Raw genomic sequence first — 20,014 nt, forward strand, 5'->3', positions numbered from 1 at the left:
GAGAGAATTATTATCATCACATTCCCAGTGGGTCAGAAGTTTACATACACTCAATTCATATTTGGTAGCATTACCTTTAAATTGTTTAACTTGGGTCAAACATTTTGGGTCAAACATGCCTTCCACAAGCTTCCCACAATAAGTTGTGACAGAGCTGACAGAGCTGGTGTAACTGAGTCCGGTTTGTAAGGCCTCCTTGCTCGCACACGCTTTTTCAGTTCTGCCCACATATTTTCTATAGGATTTTGGTCAGGGCTTTGCGATGGCCACTCGAATACCTTGACTTTATTGTCCTTAACCCATTTTGCCACAACTTTGGAAGTGTGCTCGGGGTCATTGTCCATTTGGAAGACCCATTTGTGACCAAGTTTTAACTGATATCTTGAGATGTTGCTTCAATATATCCACATAAGTTTCCTCCCTCAGGATGCCATCTACTTTTGTGAAGTGCACCAGTCCCTCCTGCAGCAAAGCACCCACACGTGATGCTGCCACCCCTACGTGATATTGCCACCCCGTGCTTCACGGTTGGGATGGTGTTCTTCGGCTTGCAAGCCTCCCCCTTTTTCCTCCAAACATAATGGTCATTATGGCCAAACAGTTCAATTTTTGTTTCATCAGACATTTTTCCAAATAGCATGATATTTGTCCCCATGTGCAGTTGCAAACTGTAGTCTAGCTTTTTAATGGTGGATTTGGAGCAGTGTCTTCTTCCTTGCTGAGCAGCCTTTCAGGTTATGTGGATTTAGATCATTTTGTACCTATTTCCTCCAGCATCTTCACAAGGTCCTTTGCTGTTGTTCTGAGATTGATGCACTTTTCGCACCAAAGTACGTTAATCTCTAGGAGACAAGCGGTAGGACGACTGTGTGGTCCCTTGGTGTTTATATTTGCGTACTATTGTTTGTACAGATGAACGTGGTACCTTCAGGTGTTTGGAAATTGCTCCCAAGGATGAACCAGACTTGTGGAGGTCTACAATTTTTTTCTGAGGTCTTGGCTGATTTCTTTTGATTTTCCCATAGTGTCAAGCAAAGAGGAACTGAGTTTGAAGGTAGGCTTTGAAATAAATACACAGGTACACCTCCAATGGACTCAAATGATGTAAATTGGCTTTCAAAGCTTCTGATAGGCTATGACATAATTTTCTGGAATTTTCCAAGGTGTTTAAAGGCACAGTCAACTTAGTGTATGTAAACTTCTGACCCACTGGAATTGTGATACAGTGAATTATAAGTGAAATAATCTGTCTGTAAACAATTGTTGGAAAAATTACTTAGATGTCCTAACCGTCTTGCCAAAACTATAGGTTGTTAACAAGAAATTTGTGGAGTGGTTGAAAAATGAGTTTTAATGACTCCAACCTAAGTGTATGTAAACTTCCGACTTCAACTGTAGGTAATCTGTGTGTTTCAGAAGGGTGTGCCATTGTTCTGTTCTAACATCATTGATTCGTCTGAGTAGACATGGTTCAGACTGTGTTGCTGCTTGGATTTCAGCCAGTGTCATAGCACATGGAACATTGTGATTGACCACAAAGCGGACATGAGCTTCTGCTATCTCTGAGGCATGAATGTCATTGGGCCCCTGTTCTAGGACTGAGTGTCTGGAGAAGTTATCTGCTGGGTTGCCAGATCCAGCCTTGTAGACAACAGAGAACGTGAAGTTTTGAAGTTTCAGCAACCATATTTCCATTCTTGGTGGAGGAGAGGACGAGGGTTTGTTGAAAGATACGCACAAGCTGTTTGTTGTCAGTAATCACAGTGAAGGTGTGTCCGACTATGTAGAGCTGAAAATGAAGGCAACCCCAGATTATTCCCAGTGCCTCCCTATCCATCTGTGAATATCATTGCTTCACATATGTGCATTTTTCAACCCGAGCCAATCTGGGTTAAGACTGCGCCAAGACCGTGATCCATTTACCTGGATGGTTTGCCTGGGTTCTGCAGTAGGAGTAGCAATGGTTGGATCCACCAGTGTAAATAGATAGCTGGGCTTTCATCATCAGGGTTAAGTGTGTTTTTTGGTATCTTCAGGCACAAGTAAATGTCCAGTTTGTCTGTGGTGCGATCTACTTTTGCCACGTAATTTATTTTCCCACAGTTGTAGCATGTGTGGCCATTTGCAGGGCACTCTCCTTGGTGAGGGAATGAACCGCCACAGTTAAAAGCATGTGCACTGACGTGCAGTAGTGGGTGCAGCCCTGGATTGTTGAGCTTGCTGGCCCTTGTGATCTATTCTGGGTAATACCAGGATGTTTTTCCATTTCCTGTGCTTGTATTTCTGATACTTAATTTATTCAAGCTATTTCCAGGAGCTTTGTGAGAGTCATTATATGGTCCGTGAGAGCATGTCTCCTCAGTTTGTTGGATGATCAATCTGCCTTCTAATTTCTGAGTCAGCATCAGGAAATCATAGGAAGCAGCAAGTGCACGCTGGCAAACATAGTATTCACCAATAATTTCAGTCTCGGATTGAACAGTTTGTCTGAATTTGTAGACCTAAAAATATAAATTTGTCATTGGTGAAAAACATTGAGTCAGTACAGTTTTAGATTTGTCAGACTTATCATCTCCTGTGTCTGGAAGTGTAGAAAAAATATAGAAAAGTTTCTCCCCACAATAGCGGAGTAGCATGGCACGTTCCCAGGACATTTTCTTAATGTTTCAGCCACTTCTCCCAGTTTTTGGCTAATATGTTATTAGATTGATAGCTAGCTGGAAAGGTTTGTGGCATGCTGACATTTCCATAATTGGTCAGAATAAACTCATGAAAAACAATGTAAGGGTTCAAACTAAATCCACAAAATCCTTGTTGCCATTTGTGGTGTAGCTGTTCTTAGTACTAAGAGGGGAATCCTAGTGTAAGGAATATGTAAACCTTGGTCTCATTTATTTTCCTTCTGTCCCGTACTATTACATTGTATATCCTATTTCTCTCTGGGTATCACTCCCATAGCCCATAACTAGTGTGCTCTTGTGGCCAAAATCATATTTTTGCATCTACCTATACATTTTGAGAATTGTTGGTATTTTCGCTAATTAAACGTAGCAATTTAAAAAAAGTAATCATAAATGTGTCAAACTTACCCACTTTAAAATGGACATACATCATTTCAAAGCCTACATTATTTTAAATTTCAAATTTCAATTTCAAATTTCCAAGAACCCGATGGTCACTCTGCCATAACTCTATAGTTCTTCTGTGGAGACTCCAAGAATCAAGCCTTTATGGTAGAGTGGCCAGAAGGAAGCCACCCTTCAGTAAAAGGCACATGAAAACCTGCTTGGAGTTTGCCAAAAGGCACCTAAAGGCCTCAGACCATGAGAAACAAGATTATCTGGTCTGATGAAACCAAGATGGAACTCTCTGAATGCCAAGCTACAAGTCTGGAGGAAACCTGGCACCATCCCTACGGTGAAGCATGGTGGTGGCAGCATCATGCTGTGGGGATGTTTTTCAGAGGCAGGGACTAGGATAATAGTCAGGATCGAGGAAAAGATGAACAGAGCAAAGTACAGAGAGATCCTTGATGAAAACCTGCTCAAGAACACTCAGGACCTCAGACTGGGGTGAAGTCTCATCTTCCAACAGGTCAACGACCCTAAGTACACAGTCAAGACAATGCAGGAGTAGCTTCGGGACAAGTCTCTGAACATCCTTGAGTGGCCCAGCCAGAGCCTGGACATGAACCTGATCAAACATCTCTGGAGAGACCTGAAAATATCTGTGCAGCGACGCTCCCCATTCAATCTGACAGAGCGTGAAAGGATCTGCAGAGAGGAATGGGACAAACTCCCCAAATACAGGTTTACCAAGCTTCTAGCGTCATACCCAGGAAGACTCGAGGCTGTAATCGCTACCAAAGGTGCTTCAACAAAGTACTTAGTAAAGGGTCTGAATACTTATGTAAATGTGATATTTCCGTAGTTTTTTTTATACATTTGTTAAAAAATCTAATTTGGGGTATTGTGTGTGGATTGATGAGGGGGGGAAAAACGATATAATCCATTTTAGAATAAGGGTGTAATGTAACAAAATGTGGAAAAAGTCAAGAGGTCTGATTCCTTTCCGAAGGCACTGTATATACAGTGCCTTGCGAAAGTATTCGGCCCCTTGAACTTTGCGACCTTTTGCCACATTTCAGGCTTCAAACATAAAGATATAAAACTGTATTTTTTTGTGAAGAATGCCACAAGCCACCTGGGAGACATACCAAACATGTGGAAGAAGGTGCTCTGGTCAGATGAAACCAAAATTGAACTTTTTGGCAACAATGCAAAACGTTATGTTTGGCGTAAAAGCAACACAGCTGAACACACCATCCCCACTGTCAAACATGGTGGTGGCAGCATCATGGTTTGGGCCTGCTTTTCTTCAGCAGGGACAGGGAAGATGGTTAAAATTGATGGGAAGATGGATGGAGCCAAATACAGGACCATTCTGGAAGAAAACCTGATGGAGTCTGCAAAAGACCTGAGACTGGGACGGAGATTTGTCTTCCAACAAGACAATGATCCAAAACATAAAGCAAAATCTACAATGGAATGGTTCAAAAATAAACATATCCAGGTGTTAGAATGGCCAAGTCAAAGTCCAGACCTGAATCCAATCGAGAATCTGTGGAAAGAACTGAAAACTGCTGTTCACAAATGCTCTCCATCCAACCTCACTGAGCTCGAGCTGTTTTGCAAGGAGGAATGGGAAAATTTTCAGTCTCTCGATGTGCAAAACTGATAGAGACATACCCCAAGCGACTTACAGCTGTAATCGCAGCAAAAGGTGGCGCTACAAAGTATTAACTTAAGGGGGCTGAATAATTTTGCACGCCCAATTTTTCAGTTTTTGATTTGTTAAAAAAGTTTTAAATATCCAATAAATGTTGTTCCACTTCATGATTGTGTCCCACTTGTTGTTGATTCTTCACAAAAAAATACAGTTTTATATCTTTATGTTTGAAGCCTGAAATGTGGCAAAAGGTCACAAAGTTCAAGGGGGGCGAATACTTTCGCAAGGCACTGTATATATATTACACACAGTGCCTTCGGAAAGTATTCAGACCTCTTGACACACATAACACACACACACACACACACACATATATATATATATATACATATACATACATGTATATATATATATATACACATATATATACACACACACACACGTATATATACAGTGCCAGTCAAACGTTTGGACACACCTACTCATTCAAGGGGTTATCTTTATTTTTACTATTTACTATGAAATAACTATGAAATAACAGAAGGAATCATGTATAAAAAATTGTTAAACAAATCAAAATAGATTTTATTTTTGAGATTCTTAAAAGTAGCCACCCTTTGCCTTGATGTCAGCTTTGCAAGAAACACGAGCAATGGACATTAGACCGGAGGAAATCTGTCCTTTGGTCTGATGAGTCCAAATGTGAGATTTTTTTTCCAACCGCCGTGTCTTTGTGAGATGCAGAGTAGGTGAACAGATGATCACTGCATGTGTAGTTCCCACCATGAAGCATGGAGGAGGAAGTGTGATGCCAGGGAGGTGCTTTTCTGGTGACTCAAGGCACACTTAACCAGAATTTAAGGCACACTTAACCAGCATGGCTTCTATAGCGATACGCCATTCCATCTGTTTTTCAACAGGACAATGACCCAACACACCTCCAGGCTGTGTTAGGGCTAATTGACCAAGAAGGAGAGTGATGGAGTGCTGCATTAGATTACCTGGCCTCCACAATCACCCAACCTCAGCGGCAGGTAGCCTAGTGGTTAGAGTGTTGGACTAGTAACCAAAAGTTTGCAAGATTGAATCCCTGAGCTGACAAGGTAAAAATCTGTAATTCTGCCCCTGAACAAGACAGTTAACCCACTGTTCCTAGGCCATCATTGAAAATAAGAATTTGTTTTTAACTGACTTGCCTAGTTAAATAAAGGAAAAATACAACAACAAAAAATCAATTGAGGTGGTTTGGGATGAGTTGGACTGCAGAGGGAAGGAAAAGCAGCCATCAAGTGCTCAGCATATGTGGGAACTCCTTCAAGACCATCGGAAAAGCATTCCAAGTGAAGCTTGTTGAGAGAATGCCCAGAGTGCGCAAAGAGTAGCTACTTTAAAGAATCTAAAATATATGTTGATTTGTTTAACACCTTTTTGGTTACTACATGACTCCATATGTATTATGTCATAGTTTTGATGTCTTCAATATTATTCTACAATGTAGAAAATAGTAAAAAACAAGAACCCTTGAATGAGTAGGTTGTCCAAACTTTTGACTGGTACTGTATTTGGAGTATTAATCACTGAACAAAAATATAAACACAACATCTAAAGTGTTGGTCAAATGTTACATGAGCAGAAATAAAATATCCCAGAAATTGTCCATATGCACAAGAAGCTCATTTCCCTCAAATTCTGTGCACACATTTGATTACATCCCTGTTAGTGAGCTTTTCTCCTTTGCCAAGATAATTCATCCACCTGACAGGTGTGGCATATCAAGAAGCTGATTAAACAGGCCACTCAAAAACACAATGCCACAGATATCTCAAGTTTTCAGGGAGCATGCAATATGCATGCTTGACTGCAGGAATGTCCACCAGAGCTGTTGTCAGAGAACTGCATGTTAATTGCTCGACAATAAGCTGCCTCCAACGTTGTTTTAGAGAATTTGGCAGTACGTCCAACCGGGCTCACAACCGCAGACCCTGTGTAACCAAGCCAGGCAAGGACCTCCACATCCTTCTTCTTCACCTGCGGGATGGTGTGAGGCCAGCCACCATTCTTTGGTTTGCACAACCTAAAGAATTTCTGCACAAACTCTCAGAAACCATCTTAGAGAAGCTCATCTGAATACTCGTCGTCCTCATCAGGGTCTTGACCTGACTGCTGTTCAGCGTCGTAACCCACTTCAGTGGGCAAATTCTCACCTCCGGTGGTCACTGGCACAGCGTGTATAGCTGTTTGCTGTGAACAGTGACCCATAGTGGTGGTGTTTTTTGATATGGGCAGGCATAAGCTACGGACAAAGAACACAATTGCATTTTATCATTTGCAATTTGAATGCACAGAGATACCGTGACGAGGTCCTGAGGGCCATTGTCGTGACATTCATCCGCCGCCATCACCTCATGTTTCAGCATGATAATGCATGGCTCATTGTCGCAAGGATCTATACACAAGTCCTGAAAGCTGAAAATATGCCAGTTTTCCCATGACCTGCATACTCACCAGACATGTCACCCATTGAGCATATTTGGAATGATCTGGATGTGTATAACATTGTGATGTAGTGATACAGCCATTGAAGAGGTGTGGGAGAATCATCAGCCTGATCAACTCTATGTGAAGGAGATGTGTCGCGTTGTATGAGGCAAATGGTGGTCACACCAGATACTGACTGCTTTTTTTTAATTAACGCCCCTACTTAAAAAAAAAAGTAATCTGTGACCAACAGATGATTATCTGCATTCCCAGTCATGTGAAATCCATAGATTAGGGCCTAATGAATTAATTTCAATTGACTGATTTCCTTATAGGAACTGTAACTCAGTGGTCTTTGACATTTTTGCATGTTGCGTTCATAATTTTGTTCAGTGTATACAGCATATAAAGAGAGAGGGAAAAGACACAGACAGACAAAGCCTGCTTTTTGTCTCACCTTTGCTATGGTGGCTCTTATGATTGTCCAGCAGAGGTAGCATGATGGCATTGTTGTGGAGGCTGGAGGGCGAGCGCACGGCTGTGGTGTACATGAGGGGCAATGACTGTACCACTACAGGGATACGATGCAGGTGGTGGGCCTCCATCTTTCCCCCTACTCCTCCTATGCCCTGTACCCCTCCCAGGTTCAAGGGGCTGGAGGGTGGTGGAGGCACAGGGTGCAGGATGTGCAAAAACTGCTGCTGATGATGATGATGATGATGACCCTGGACACCGGCTCCAGGGGCCACCAGGGGCCCGGGTGTGAGCACAGATGAGGCAGATGTGATGACAGACGGAGAGGAGGATGATGATGATAAAGAAGAAATGGAGGACGGAGAGAAAGCGGAAGTGACGGGAGAAGCGGTGGAGGTGATTGATGGGGGGGAGGGGCGTGGTTTGTTGATTGACAGGTCGACAGGCTCGGTCTGCGTCTGGAAATGGGGGTCATGGGAGAGCAGGTCCTCAGGAGGTTCAGATTTGACTTTGCTCAGGAGGAGGGGGACAGCGTCCATCATGGGGTAGCGGTGTACTTTGGGGGACTAGAGAAGAGAGGAGAGACACAAATCAGATCAATGATTCAACATCTATATTAGATATGTGATGTTCGTGGCTTTGGTATGCATACCATAAAACTCTGCCAAGAGACACACGTTTGATCTTTGGGGGATTGAAACCTGTCCAAACATCCATGTTCTCTATGATATACATATAATTATTTGGATTTCTATATGCAGCAATACACTGCCTTCAGAAAGTATTCATCCCATTGACATATTCCACATTTTGTTGTGTTTAGGAATGCACATTTCAGTAAACTTTACTCCCGACGAACCAACCCTCATTAACCGGTCAACAAATGGTTAAATCTTTTCCAAACAGTAAAATGAAGTGGACAACAGAAAATACTATTAGAGATCTGTATATAATGACGCAATGCTTCTGCAGGCAGGAGGCAAGCTTAGTCCCAAAACATGCCCATAGAAATGTATTGAGTTTATTTTGGACAGATTTTGGTGAGAGTGAAACCTCTCGCTTTGCCTATTCCTCTCTGATACTATGCATGCACCGAACATTTTTCATGTAGCGCTTAATGGAAACCTGCAACAATAGCAAGCCTATCGTCTTACAGTTCAAAAGTTTACAGCCTATTATTGAACATGCTACTTCTGTTATGAAGCAGCTAATAAAATGTAATTTTCAAACATTTGCTGAAATGCAATTCGCGGAAAACACCATTACAAACCTAATGCGAACAGCTGTGACAGAGTTTGAAATTTAGAAAGAGGGGGAACCCTACCCAGCTCAACAGACCTGCACCCCCCACAGCAACTCGCCCAAGCCTCCCCATTTCTCCTTCACCCAAATCCAGATAGCTGATGTTCTGAAAGAGCTGCAACATCTGGACCCCTACAAATTAGCCGGGCTAGACAATCTGGACCCTCTCTTTCTAAAAATCTGCAGAAATTGTCGCAACCCCTATTACTAGCTTGTTGAACCTCTCTTTCGTATCGTCTGAGATCCCCAAAGATTGGAACGCTGCCACGGTCATCCCCCTTTTCAAAGGAGGAGACACTCTAGACCCAAACTGCTACAGACCTATATCTATCCTACCCTGCCTTTCTAAGGTCTTCGAAAGCCAGGTTAACAGATTACAAAATTAAATCTAGAATCGGCTTCCTATTTCGCAACAAAGCATCCTTCACTCATGCTGCCAAACACACCCTCGTAAAACTGACCATCCTACCGATCCTCGACGATGTAATTTACAAAATAGCCTCCAACACTCTACTCAACAAATTGGATGCAGTCTATCACAGGGCTATCCGTTTTGTCACCAAAGCCCTATATACTACCCACCACTGCGACCTGTACACTCTCATTGGCTGGCCCTTGCTTCATACTCGTTGCCAAATCCACTGGCTCCAGGTCATCTACAAGTCTCTGCTAGGTAAAGCCCCGCCTTATCTCAGCTCACAAGTCACCATAGCAGAACCCACCCGTAGCATGCGCTCAAGCAGATATATCTCTAGTCACCCCCAAAGCCAATTCTTCCTTTGGCCGCCTCTCCTTCCAGTTCTCTGCTGCCAATGACTGGAACGAAATCCCAAAATCACTGACGCTGGAGACTCATATCTCCTTCACTAGCTTTAAGTACCAGCTGTCACAGCAGCTCACAGATGACTGGACCTGTACATAGCCCATCTAATTACCTCATCCCTATACTGTATTTATTTATTTATCTTGCTCCTTTGCACCCCAGTATCTCTACTTGCACATTCATATTCTGCACATCTACCATTCCTGTGTTAAATTGGTATATTGTAATTACTTATTGCCTTCCCTCACTTATCCTACCTCATTTGCACACACTGTACATAGACTTTTTCTACTGTATTATTGACTGTATGTTTGTTTATGTGTAACTCTGTGTTGTTGTTTTTGTCACACTGCTTTGCACTATCTTGGTCAGGTCGCAGTTGTAAATGAGAACATGTTCTCAACTGGTCTACCTGCTAAATAAAGGTGATTTTTTTATTTATTTTTAATATAGAAAAATAAAAAATATCACAAAGTATGTGGACATCTGCTCATTGAACATCTCAATTTAAACTCATGGGCATTAATATGTGATCCATTTCAGGAAACTAGACGTATGTCGTGGGTCACTACTTCACAGGAGAAGTTTGAATGTAAACTTTTTTTAAAGTTGGTCAGTGTGTGTAGGTAATCCTGTCCAACGCTGTTTTTTTATGAATCGCGTAGTAAAACTGCACAAATGTTGCTCTCCAGTAGAGGACCGAGTTTTGAAATCAGTAGAATTCGAGTACAATCGCTAAGGAGATGGAGAAAACACCTGTCTCCGGATTACATCTTCAAACTAACGGCAACCATGGCATCCGTAACAGGAGACGCGTGCATCTATGATGTATAGGATAAGATAGTCTAGCTAGCTACATTTTCAAACATGACACGTTTCTAATTTTAACAGAAAGTGGTTTCATTTCAAATGAATGTGTACTGTTAGCTAGCTAACGTTAGCTGGTTGGCTCGCTTGCTAACGTTACGTGTGTGATCTTATTATTTGTATATCAGAGCTATTTGCTTGTCTAGCTATAGCCTAACATTAGCTAGCTAATATTGATCCTGGTTGGTTAGCTACCTGCAGATTCATGCAGGGTAGTAACATGAGTTGGGATAATGGTTCATTGTGAAGCCAGGTTCAATATGTCTTAACAAAAGACTCCACTATGCAAGTAACCATTTGGGGTGTGTTCGTAAATTCAAATCTGGCCATCTACTCCGATTTCAGAGCACTCTTGCCCGAGTGTGCCGGAGTGCAGAACAATGGATGAACTTATGAATGCTCAACACCCGTTGACATTGGCCAGTGTCAGTAAAAAAAAATATATTAAAAAAAATTGTTGCTAGCAGCACAGTTACAGTCACCAATGCCCTGGATAACATGAAAACTGCCTAACCAGCTCTGCTAGGTTGAGTAAAATGGTCAGAGTTTGGGTGGGGGCTAAAGCTTAAGTGTGTGTGAATGATGCTGAATGGGTGTAGACAAAGAAAAGCTCTCCAGTAGGTACCAAAACATACAGTAGTATAACACAAGTGCCCCAGACCCATTCATTTTTTTCCTACCACAAACTTGCCAGAAAGGATTTTAATTGGAAATATACATCCATCTAGGACCCATTACCTGTATGAGTCTTGTGCACCCATACTCCCCATTACTCAAATATCAACCAGGTAAATCCATGACCACTCACATAAAACAGGTGCCCAGTTCCCAAGCCTCAAAATTCAGACAAACCAGTTTTACACTTGTACTTCAGCGAAAGTCAGCTGCAAGTCTAAGCCAATATTGATACAAAATAAAAATAAAATAATATTCACCCCCTTGGCATTTTTCCTATTTTGTTGCCTTACAACCTGGATTTAAAATAGATTTTTGGGGTGTTTGTATCATTTGATTTGTACAACATGCCTACAGCTTTGAAGATGCAAGATATTTTTTTTATTGTGAAACAAACAAGAAAACATGAGCGTGCATAACTATTCACCCCCCCCCCCCCCCCCCCCCCCCCCCCAAAAAAAAGTCAAAAGGCAACCTTTTGGAGAAATTACAGCTGCAAGTCTCTTGGAGTATTTCTATAAGCTTTGCACATCTAGCCACTGGGATTTTTGGCCATTCTTCAAGGCAAAACAGCTCCAGCTCCAGCACCTTCAAGTTCAAGTTACATTTTTTAGAATTTTTTTAAACAAGTAATTTTTTTCATTTCACTTCACCAATTGCCATTCCAAGACATTTAAATGTTTCCTCTTAACTTCTTAAGGTATCTTAAAAGGGGCAGCATTTTCACTTTTGGATAAATAGCATGCCCAATTTCAACTTCCTGCTCCTCATGCCAAGCATATAAGATATGCATATTATTAGTAGATTTGGATAGAAAACACCCTGAAGTATCTAAAACTGTTTGAATCATGTTCTCATTGGCAAACAATGTTTCTTAGGAACTTGTTTTCAGTCCCTACCACTTCCACTGGATGTCACCAGTCTTTGGAATTTGGTTGAGGTTATTAATTTGTGCAATGAAGAAGTAGGCCATCTAGGAACTGGGTGACACTGTTGAGAGTTGGCCAAGACATGAAGAGTAGCGTAACCCGTATTCAATTTGATCGATTATTAATGTTTAAAGTTAAAGTTGTATTACAAAAGTTGTTTGAAATATTTTGGCAAAGTTTATAGGCAACTTTTAAAATATTTTGTGGTGAAGTTCTGCATTTTGGAAGCTGTTTTTTTCTGGATCAAACGCATCAAATATATTGACATTTTGGATATATATGGACGGAATTAATCGAACAAAAGGACCAATTATGATGTTTATGGGACATATTGGAGTGCCAAAAAAAGAAGCTTGTCAAAGGTAAGGCATGTCTGCGATGTATTTTCCCTGGTTTTTGCCCAAGTGGGACGCAACTGTCCCCTATACCATAAGAAGTTAAACGACTCGGGTGTTGCTTTAGCAGTATGCTCAGGGTCATTGTCCTGCTGGAAGGTGAACCTCCGTCCCAGTCTCAAATCTCTGGAAGACTGAAACAGGATTCCCCTCAAGAATTTCCCTGTATTTAGAACCATCCATCATTCCTTCAAATCTGAACAGTTTACAGTCACTGCCAAAGAAAAACTGCATCATGCTGTGGGGATATCACCACCATGCTTCACTGTGGGGATGGTGTTCTCGGGGTGATGAAAGATTTTGGGTTTGCACCAGCCACAGTGTTTTACTTGATGGCCAAAAAGCTTAATATTAGTCTCATCTGACCAGAGTACTTTCTTCCATATGTTTGGGGAGTCTCCCACATGGCTGTTGACGAACACCAAACATGTTTGCTTATTTTTTTCTTTAAGCAATGGCTTTTTTATGGCCACTCTTCCATAAAGCCCAGCTCTATGGAGTGTATGGCTTAAAGTGGTCCTATGGAAAGATACTCCATCTCTGCTGTGGATCTTTGCAGCTCCTTCAGGGTTATCTTTGGTCTCTTTGTTGCTTCTCTGATTAATGCCCTCCTTGCCTGGTCTGGGAGTTTTGGCTAGCGGCCCTCTCTTGGCAAGGTTCGTTTTTTTATAATGGATTTAATGGTGCTCTGTGAGATGTTCAAAGTTTAAGATTTTTTTTTTATAACCCAACCCTGATCTGTACTTCTCTACAACTTTGTACCTGACCTGTTTGGAGAGCTCCTTGGTCTCATGGTGCCGCTTGCTTGGTGGTGCCCCTTGCTTGGTGGTGTTGCAGATTCTTGGGCCTTTTAGAACAGGTGTATGTATACTGAGATCATGTGACAGATCATGTGACACTTATAATGCACACAGTTGGACTTTAACTAATTATGTGACTTCTGAAGGTAATTGGTTCCACCAGATCTTATTTGGGGGCTTCATATCAAAGGGGGTGAATGCAAATGCACGCACCACTTTTCCATTTTAAATGTATTTTAAATTAGTTATTTTCCTCATTTCACTTCACCAACTTGTCCATTACATGAAATCCAAAAATAAAATAAATTTATGTTACAGGTGGTAATGCAACAAAATAAGAAAAACACCAAGGGGGATGAATACTTTTGCAAGGCATTGTAAACATTTTGTTTTGTAGATATGTACAGTAGTGGTGTAATACTGTTAATGTTATATGATGCACTGTTTTTCTTTTGTTTTTTTATGTAATGTAAGTGCTTTAACATACAAAGAACAACATTTATTTTTTCTCCCACTTTTGTGACCGATTTGGATTAAATGGGTTAATTAATTACCTTTATTATAATTAATATAATTAGTTGTGCATTAATGCATATTCATGACAGTTATGATTAAACTTGTATTGTATACTTAAATAGAGTACTTATATATAGTGTTACTGTAGTGTGTAAGTATACTGTAGCTTGTCTGTGCAACATACACACCAACCAGAGTCCTATATAGTATACACAACAACAGTCAGGAGTCTCTGGCTGGGACTCAGCGAATCCATCAGGGGGAGAGGGAACTGCTGGACACGCTCTACTAATCAGGAAGTAACAGATCATTAAGTCTGAGGGAAGAGTTGCGCTGCACTTCTTTCACTACCTGTAATGTTATGGATCTATAGTGAATTACTGTTGGGGGGGGGGGGGGGGGGGGGTAATGTTTTTAATCCAGACTAAGTACAATAATTTTCAGCCCGACAGGAAATGTTACAACCTAGTAAATCAGCAGCAGAGAGGAGCTTCTCCACGTGAAACTCAGCTTGGGGTCAGACAGCAACCCTCCCCCGAGCCATGAGATACACTGACCTCTCAACTCTGGCAGGGGTTAGCTGGGGGTCAGGAGTGTAAGGTCAGAGTTCAACTGTTCAGGGCCAGATGACTACACTTATTGGTGTATTACCATAACGTCTAACAAGCAATTCAGAAAGGAATGTGTACATTCATGGGTATAGGGAGCATGACAGTTAAACTTCGATAACCAGTTGGTAACAATGCATTACATCACGTACTGACGTCGATGCATCAATTCATAACAGGAAGTTCTCGACCTTGCGTGAATCATGACATGAATATTGCCTACACCACAAGAAAAAGTCGATAGATTGCAATTTCCAATTAACAGAGGGAGTTCACTATGATTATAGTTGATAAATTATCTTACTCTATGAATATGATTACTCAGATAACAGAAATATATCTGCAGGTCAAACATGAGTTAAACTGATGACTGTGGAACATTAGGCTCACCTTTCTCTTCCTTGATAGAATAAATAATACAGGTATATCTAATACAGCCATCAGGGTTGGGGTCAATTCCTTTTTTAATTCAGTCAATTCAGAAAGTAAACAAAAATTCCAATTAAATTCCAATTTTCCTCATTGCCTCCTATGTAGTGTGGGGAGTAACGAGTTAAAAGTGATGTGTTACACAATCAGATAACTTTTCATGAGTAATTAGTAATATAACACATTACTTTTTAAAACTGGGTAATATATAGTTACTTTGTCAAGTCTCTACCTGGCGCCTGTTTCCATGATCCAATCTCGACTTGTCTCCTCATTTAGTTGTCGAGTGAGTAGAGAAAGGCTGTTTGGAGAAATGTCATGACAGCTGATGTTCATAAAAATGTACAGAGGGCGCACCACTGATCTTTGACATTGAACACTTCTGTGGTAGCGAAGCCAATAGAGGACTTCACCATCTAGTAACAAGTTGTTGACCTCTATACATCTCTATGGGTCTGTGCACGTGCGGTATAACCAGAACTGGTGGTACGAGAGAAGGCTTGGCACGCCTGTATTTAGGGAGTTTCTCCCATACTTCTCTGCAGATCCTCTCAAGCTCTGACAGGTTGGATGGGGAGTGTCGCAGAACAGCTATTTTCAGGTCTCTCCAGAGATGTTCGATCAGGTTCAAGTCCAGGCTTCTTGCTGGGCCACTCAAGGACATTCAGAGACTTGTCCCGAAGCCACTACTGCATTGTCTTGGCTCTGTGCTTAGGGTCATTGTCCTGTTGGAAGGTGAACCTTCGCCACAGTGTAAGATCCTGAGTGCTCCGGAGCAGGTTTTTATCAAGGATCTCTCTGTACTTTGCTCCGTTCATCTTTCCCTCAATATTGACTAGTCTCCCAGTCCCACAGCATGATGCTGCCACCACCATGCATAACTGTAGGAATGGTGCCAGAATTCCTCCAGACTTAATGCATTTTCATTCAGGCCAAGAGTTCATTCTTGGTTTCATCAGACCAGAGAATCTTGTTTCCCATGCTCTGATAGTCTTCAGGTGCATTTTAGCAAATTCCCAGTGGCTTACGTCTGGCCACTCTACTATAAAGGCCTGTTTGGTGGAGTGATGTAGAGATGGTTGTCCTTCTGAAAGGTTTTCCCATCTCTACAGAGGAACTCTCACCTCCCTGACCAAGGCCCTTGTCCCCTGATTGCTCAGTTTGGCCGGACGGCAAGCTCTAGGAAGAGTGTTGGTGGTTTGAAACTTCTCCCATTTAAGAATGATGGAGGCCACTGTGTTCTTGAGGACCTTCAATTCTGCAGAAATGTTTTGGTATGCTTCCCCAGATCTGTGCCTCGACACAATCCTGTTTCGGAGCTCTACGGATATTTCCTTCAAGCTCATGGCTTGGTTTTTGCTCTGACATCCACTGACAACTGTGGGAAAATATCCAGTCAATTGAATTTACCACAGGTGGACTCCAATCAAGTTGTAGAAACAGGATGCACTTGAGCTAAATTTCGAGTCTCATAACAAAGGGTCTGAATAATTATGTAAATAAGGTATCTGTTTTTAATTTATAATACATTTGCAAACACCTGTTTCCACTTTGTCATTATGGGTATTGTGTGTAAGCTGATGAGGGAATTTTTTAAATCCTTTTTTGAATAAGACTGAAATTTCACAAAATCTGGAAAAATTCAAGGGGTCTGAATACTTTCCGAAAGCACTATATATATATATATATATATATATATATATATATATATATATATATATATATATATATATATATATATATATATATGCACCGCTCAAAAAAATAAAGGGAACACTTAAACAACACAATGTAACTCCAAGTCAATCACACTTCTGTGAAATCAAACTGTCCACTTAGGAAGCAACACTGATTGACAAAAAAAAATCACATGCTGTTGTGCAAATGGAATAGACAACAGGTGGAAATTATAGGCAATTAGCAAGACACCCTCAATAAAGGAGTGGTTCTGCAGGTGGTGACCACAGACCACTTCTCAGTTCCTATGCTTCCTGGCTGATGTTTTGGTCACTTTTGAATGCTGGCGGTGCTTTCACTCTAGTGGTAGCATGAGACGGAGTCTACAACCCACAAGTGGCTCAGGTAGTGCAGCTCATCCAGGATGGCACATCAATGCGAGCTGTGGCAAGAAGGTTTTCTGTGTCTGTCAGCGTAGTGTCCAGAGCATGGAGGCACTACCAGGAGACAGGCCAGTAAATCAAGAGACGTGGAGGAGGCCGTAGGAGGGCAACAACCCAGCAGCAGGACCGCTACCTCCGCCTTTGTGCAAGGAGGAGTAGGAGGAGCACTGCCAGAGCCCTGCAAAATGACCTCCAGCAGGCCACAAATGTGCATGTGTCTGCTCAAATGGTCAGAAACAGACTCCATGAGGGTGGTATGAGAGCCCGATGTCCACAGGTGGGGGTTGTGCTTACAGCCCAACACTGTGCAGGACGTGTGGCATTTGCCAGAGAACACCAAGATTGGCAAATTTGCCACTGGCGCCCTGTGCTCTTCACAGATGAAAGCAGGTTCACACTGACGAGAACGTTCTGCTGCCTGCAACATCCTCCAGCATGACTGGTTTGGCGGTGTGGGGTGGCATTTCTTTGGGGGGCCGCACAGCCCTCCATGTGCTTGCCAGAGGAAGCCTGACTGCCATTAGGTACCGAGATGAGATCCTCAGACCCCTTGTGAGACCATATGCTGGTGCGGTTGACCCTGTGTTCCTCCTAATGCAAGACAATGCTAGACCTCATGTGGCTGGAGTGTGTCAGCAGTTCCTGCAAGAGGAAGGCATTGATGCTATGGACTGGCCCGCCCGTCCCCCAGACCTAAATCCAAATGAGCACATCTGGGACATCATGTCTCGCTCTTTCCACCAACGCCACGTTGCACCACAGACTGTCCGGGAGTTGGCGGATGCTTTAGTCCAGGTCTGGGAGGAGATCCCTCAGGAGACCATCCGCCACCTCATCAGGAGCATGCCCAGGCATTGTAGGGAGGTTATACAGGCACGTGGAGGCCACACACACTACTGAGCCTCATTTTGACTTGTTTTAACCTTTTATAACTAGGGGGCAGTATTTTCATTTTTGGATAAAAAACGTTCGCGTTTTAAACGGGATATTTTGTCATGGCGAGATGCTCAACTATGCATATAATTTACAGCTTTGGATAGAAAACACTCTGACGTTTCCAAAACTGCAAAGATATTGTCTGTGAGTGCAACAGAACTGATGTTACAGGCGAAACCCAGATAAAAATCCAATCAGGAAGTGCCGCATTTTTTTAAACCGGCTCATGCCAGTGACTCCTTATATGGCTGTGAATGAGGTACGAATGAGCTTACGTTTTCTACGTATTCCCCAAGGTGTCTACAGCATTGTGACGTCTTTTTACACATTTATGTTGAAGGATAGCCTTAACCTGTTGGATCTCTAGGGGCGCTATTTCATTTTTGGATAAAAAAACGTTCCCGTTTTAAGCGCGATATTTTGTCACGAAAAGATGCTCGACTATGCATATTCTTGACAGTTTTTGAAAGAAAACACTCTGAAGTTTCAGAATCTGCAAAGATATTGTCTGTAAGTGCCCCAGAACTCATTCTACAGGCGAAATCAAGATGATGCGTCAAGCAGGAAATGAGCAGAATCTCTGAAGCTCTGTTTTCCATTGTCTCCTTATATGGCTGTGATTGCGCAAGGAATGAGCCTACACTTTCTGTGGTTTCCGCAAGGTGTTAGCAGCATTGTGACGTATTTGTAGGCATATCATTGGAAGATTGACCATAAGAGACTACATTTTCCAAGTGTCCGCCTGGTGTCCTGCGTGGAATTCGGTGCGCAATTGCCAGCTGCTTGTACTTTTCCATTTGATTGAGGGGAGAAACCATGCTTCCACGAACGATATATCATTGAAGAGATATGTGAAAAACACCTTGAGGATTGATTCTAAACAACGTTTGCCATGTTTTCAGTCGATATTATGGAGTTAATTTGGAAAAAAGTTCGCGTTTTGAGGACTGAATTTTCGTTTTTTTTTTGGTAGCCAAATGTGATGTAGAAAACGGAGCTATTTCGAATTCACAAAGAATCTTTTTTGGAAAAACTGAGCATCTGCTATCTAACTGAGAGTCTCCTCATTGAAAACATCCGAAGTTCTTCAAAGGTAAATGATTTTATTTGAAGGCTTTTATGTTTTTGTTGAAATCTTGCGTGCTGGATGCTAACGCTAATGCTAACGCTAAATGTTACGCTAGCTAGCCACTTTTACACAAATTATTGTTTTCCTATGGTTGAGAAGCATATTTTGAAAATCTGAGATGACAGTGTTGTTTACAAAAGGCTAAGCTTGAGAGATGGCATATTTATTTCATTTCATTTGCGATTTTAATGAATAGTTAACGTTGCGTTATGGTAATGAGCTTAGGTCTGTAAATAGAATCCCGGATCCGGGTTTGGTCGACGCAACAGGTTAAGGGACCACATTTAGCAAGTGGTCACATGATGGCTCCGGCAGAAAATCTTGCGTAAAGTACACAAGTAGCCATTTTTCCAATCGCTTCTTATGAGACACTAATTGTCCCGACGGATATTTTATCGAATAGATATGTGGAAAACACCTTGAGGATTTGTTCTAAACAACGTTTGCCATGTTTCTGTCGATATTATGGAGCTAATTTTGAAAAAAGTTTGGTGTTGTAGTGACTGCATTTTCCCGTCGATTTCTCAGCCAAACGTGAAGAACAAACGGAGCTATTTCGCCTACAAAAATAATCTTTTTGGAAAAAAGGAACATTTGCTATCTAACTGGGAGTCTCCTGAGTGAAAACATCCAAAGTTATTCATAGGTAAATGATTTAATTTGATTGCTTTTCTTATTTTCGTGAAAATGTGCCTGATGCTTGCAGAGCCTAGCCATAGCATTATGCCATGACAAACTTACACAAATGCTTGTCTAGCATTGACTGTAAAGCATATTTTAAAAATCTGAGATGACAGTGTGATTA

General features: G+C 41.7%; 1 protein-coding gene across 1 annotated transcript in view; it reads right to left on the minus strand.

Annotated features, from left to right (window-relative positions):
• Positions 1-20,014, minus strand: part of LOC139395697 (Krueppel-like factor 12) — a 121,680-nt gene that overhangs the window by 44,116 nt on the left and 57,550 nt on the right. Inside the window, exon 3 of the mRNA XM_071143039.1 lies at positions 7,664-8,246. Within this exon, the coding sequence (XP_070999140.1) occupies positions 7,664-8,246 (583 nt within the window). The remainder of the gene's footprint in view (positions 1-7,663; positions 8,247-20,014) is intronic.

Source organism: Oncorhynchus clarkii, chromosome 3, assembly GCF_045791955.1.
Source record: "Oncorhynchus clarkii lewisi isolate Uvic-CL-2024 chromosome 3, UVic_Ocla_1.0, whole genome shotgun sequence".
NCBI classification, from domain to species: domain Eukaryota; kingdom Metazoa; phylum Chordata; class Actinopteri; order Salmoniformes; family Salmonidae; genus Oncorhynchus; species Oncorhynchus clarkii.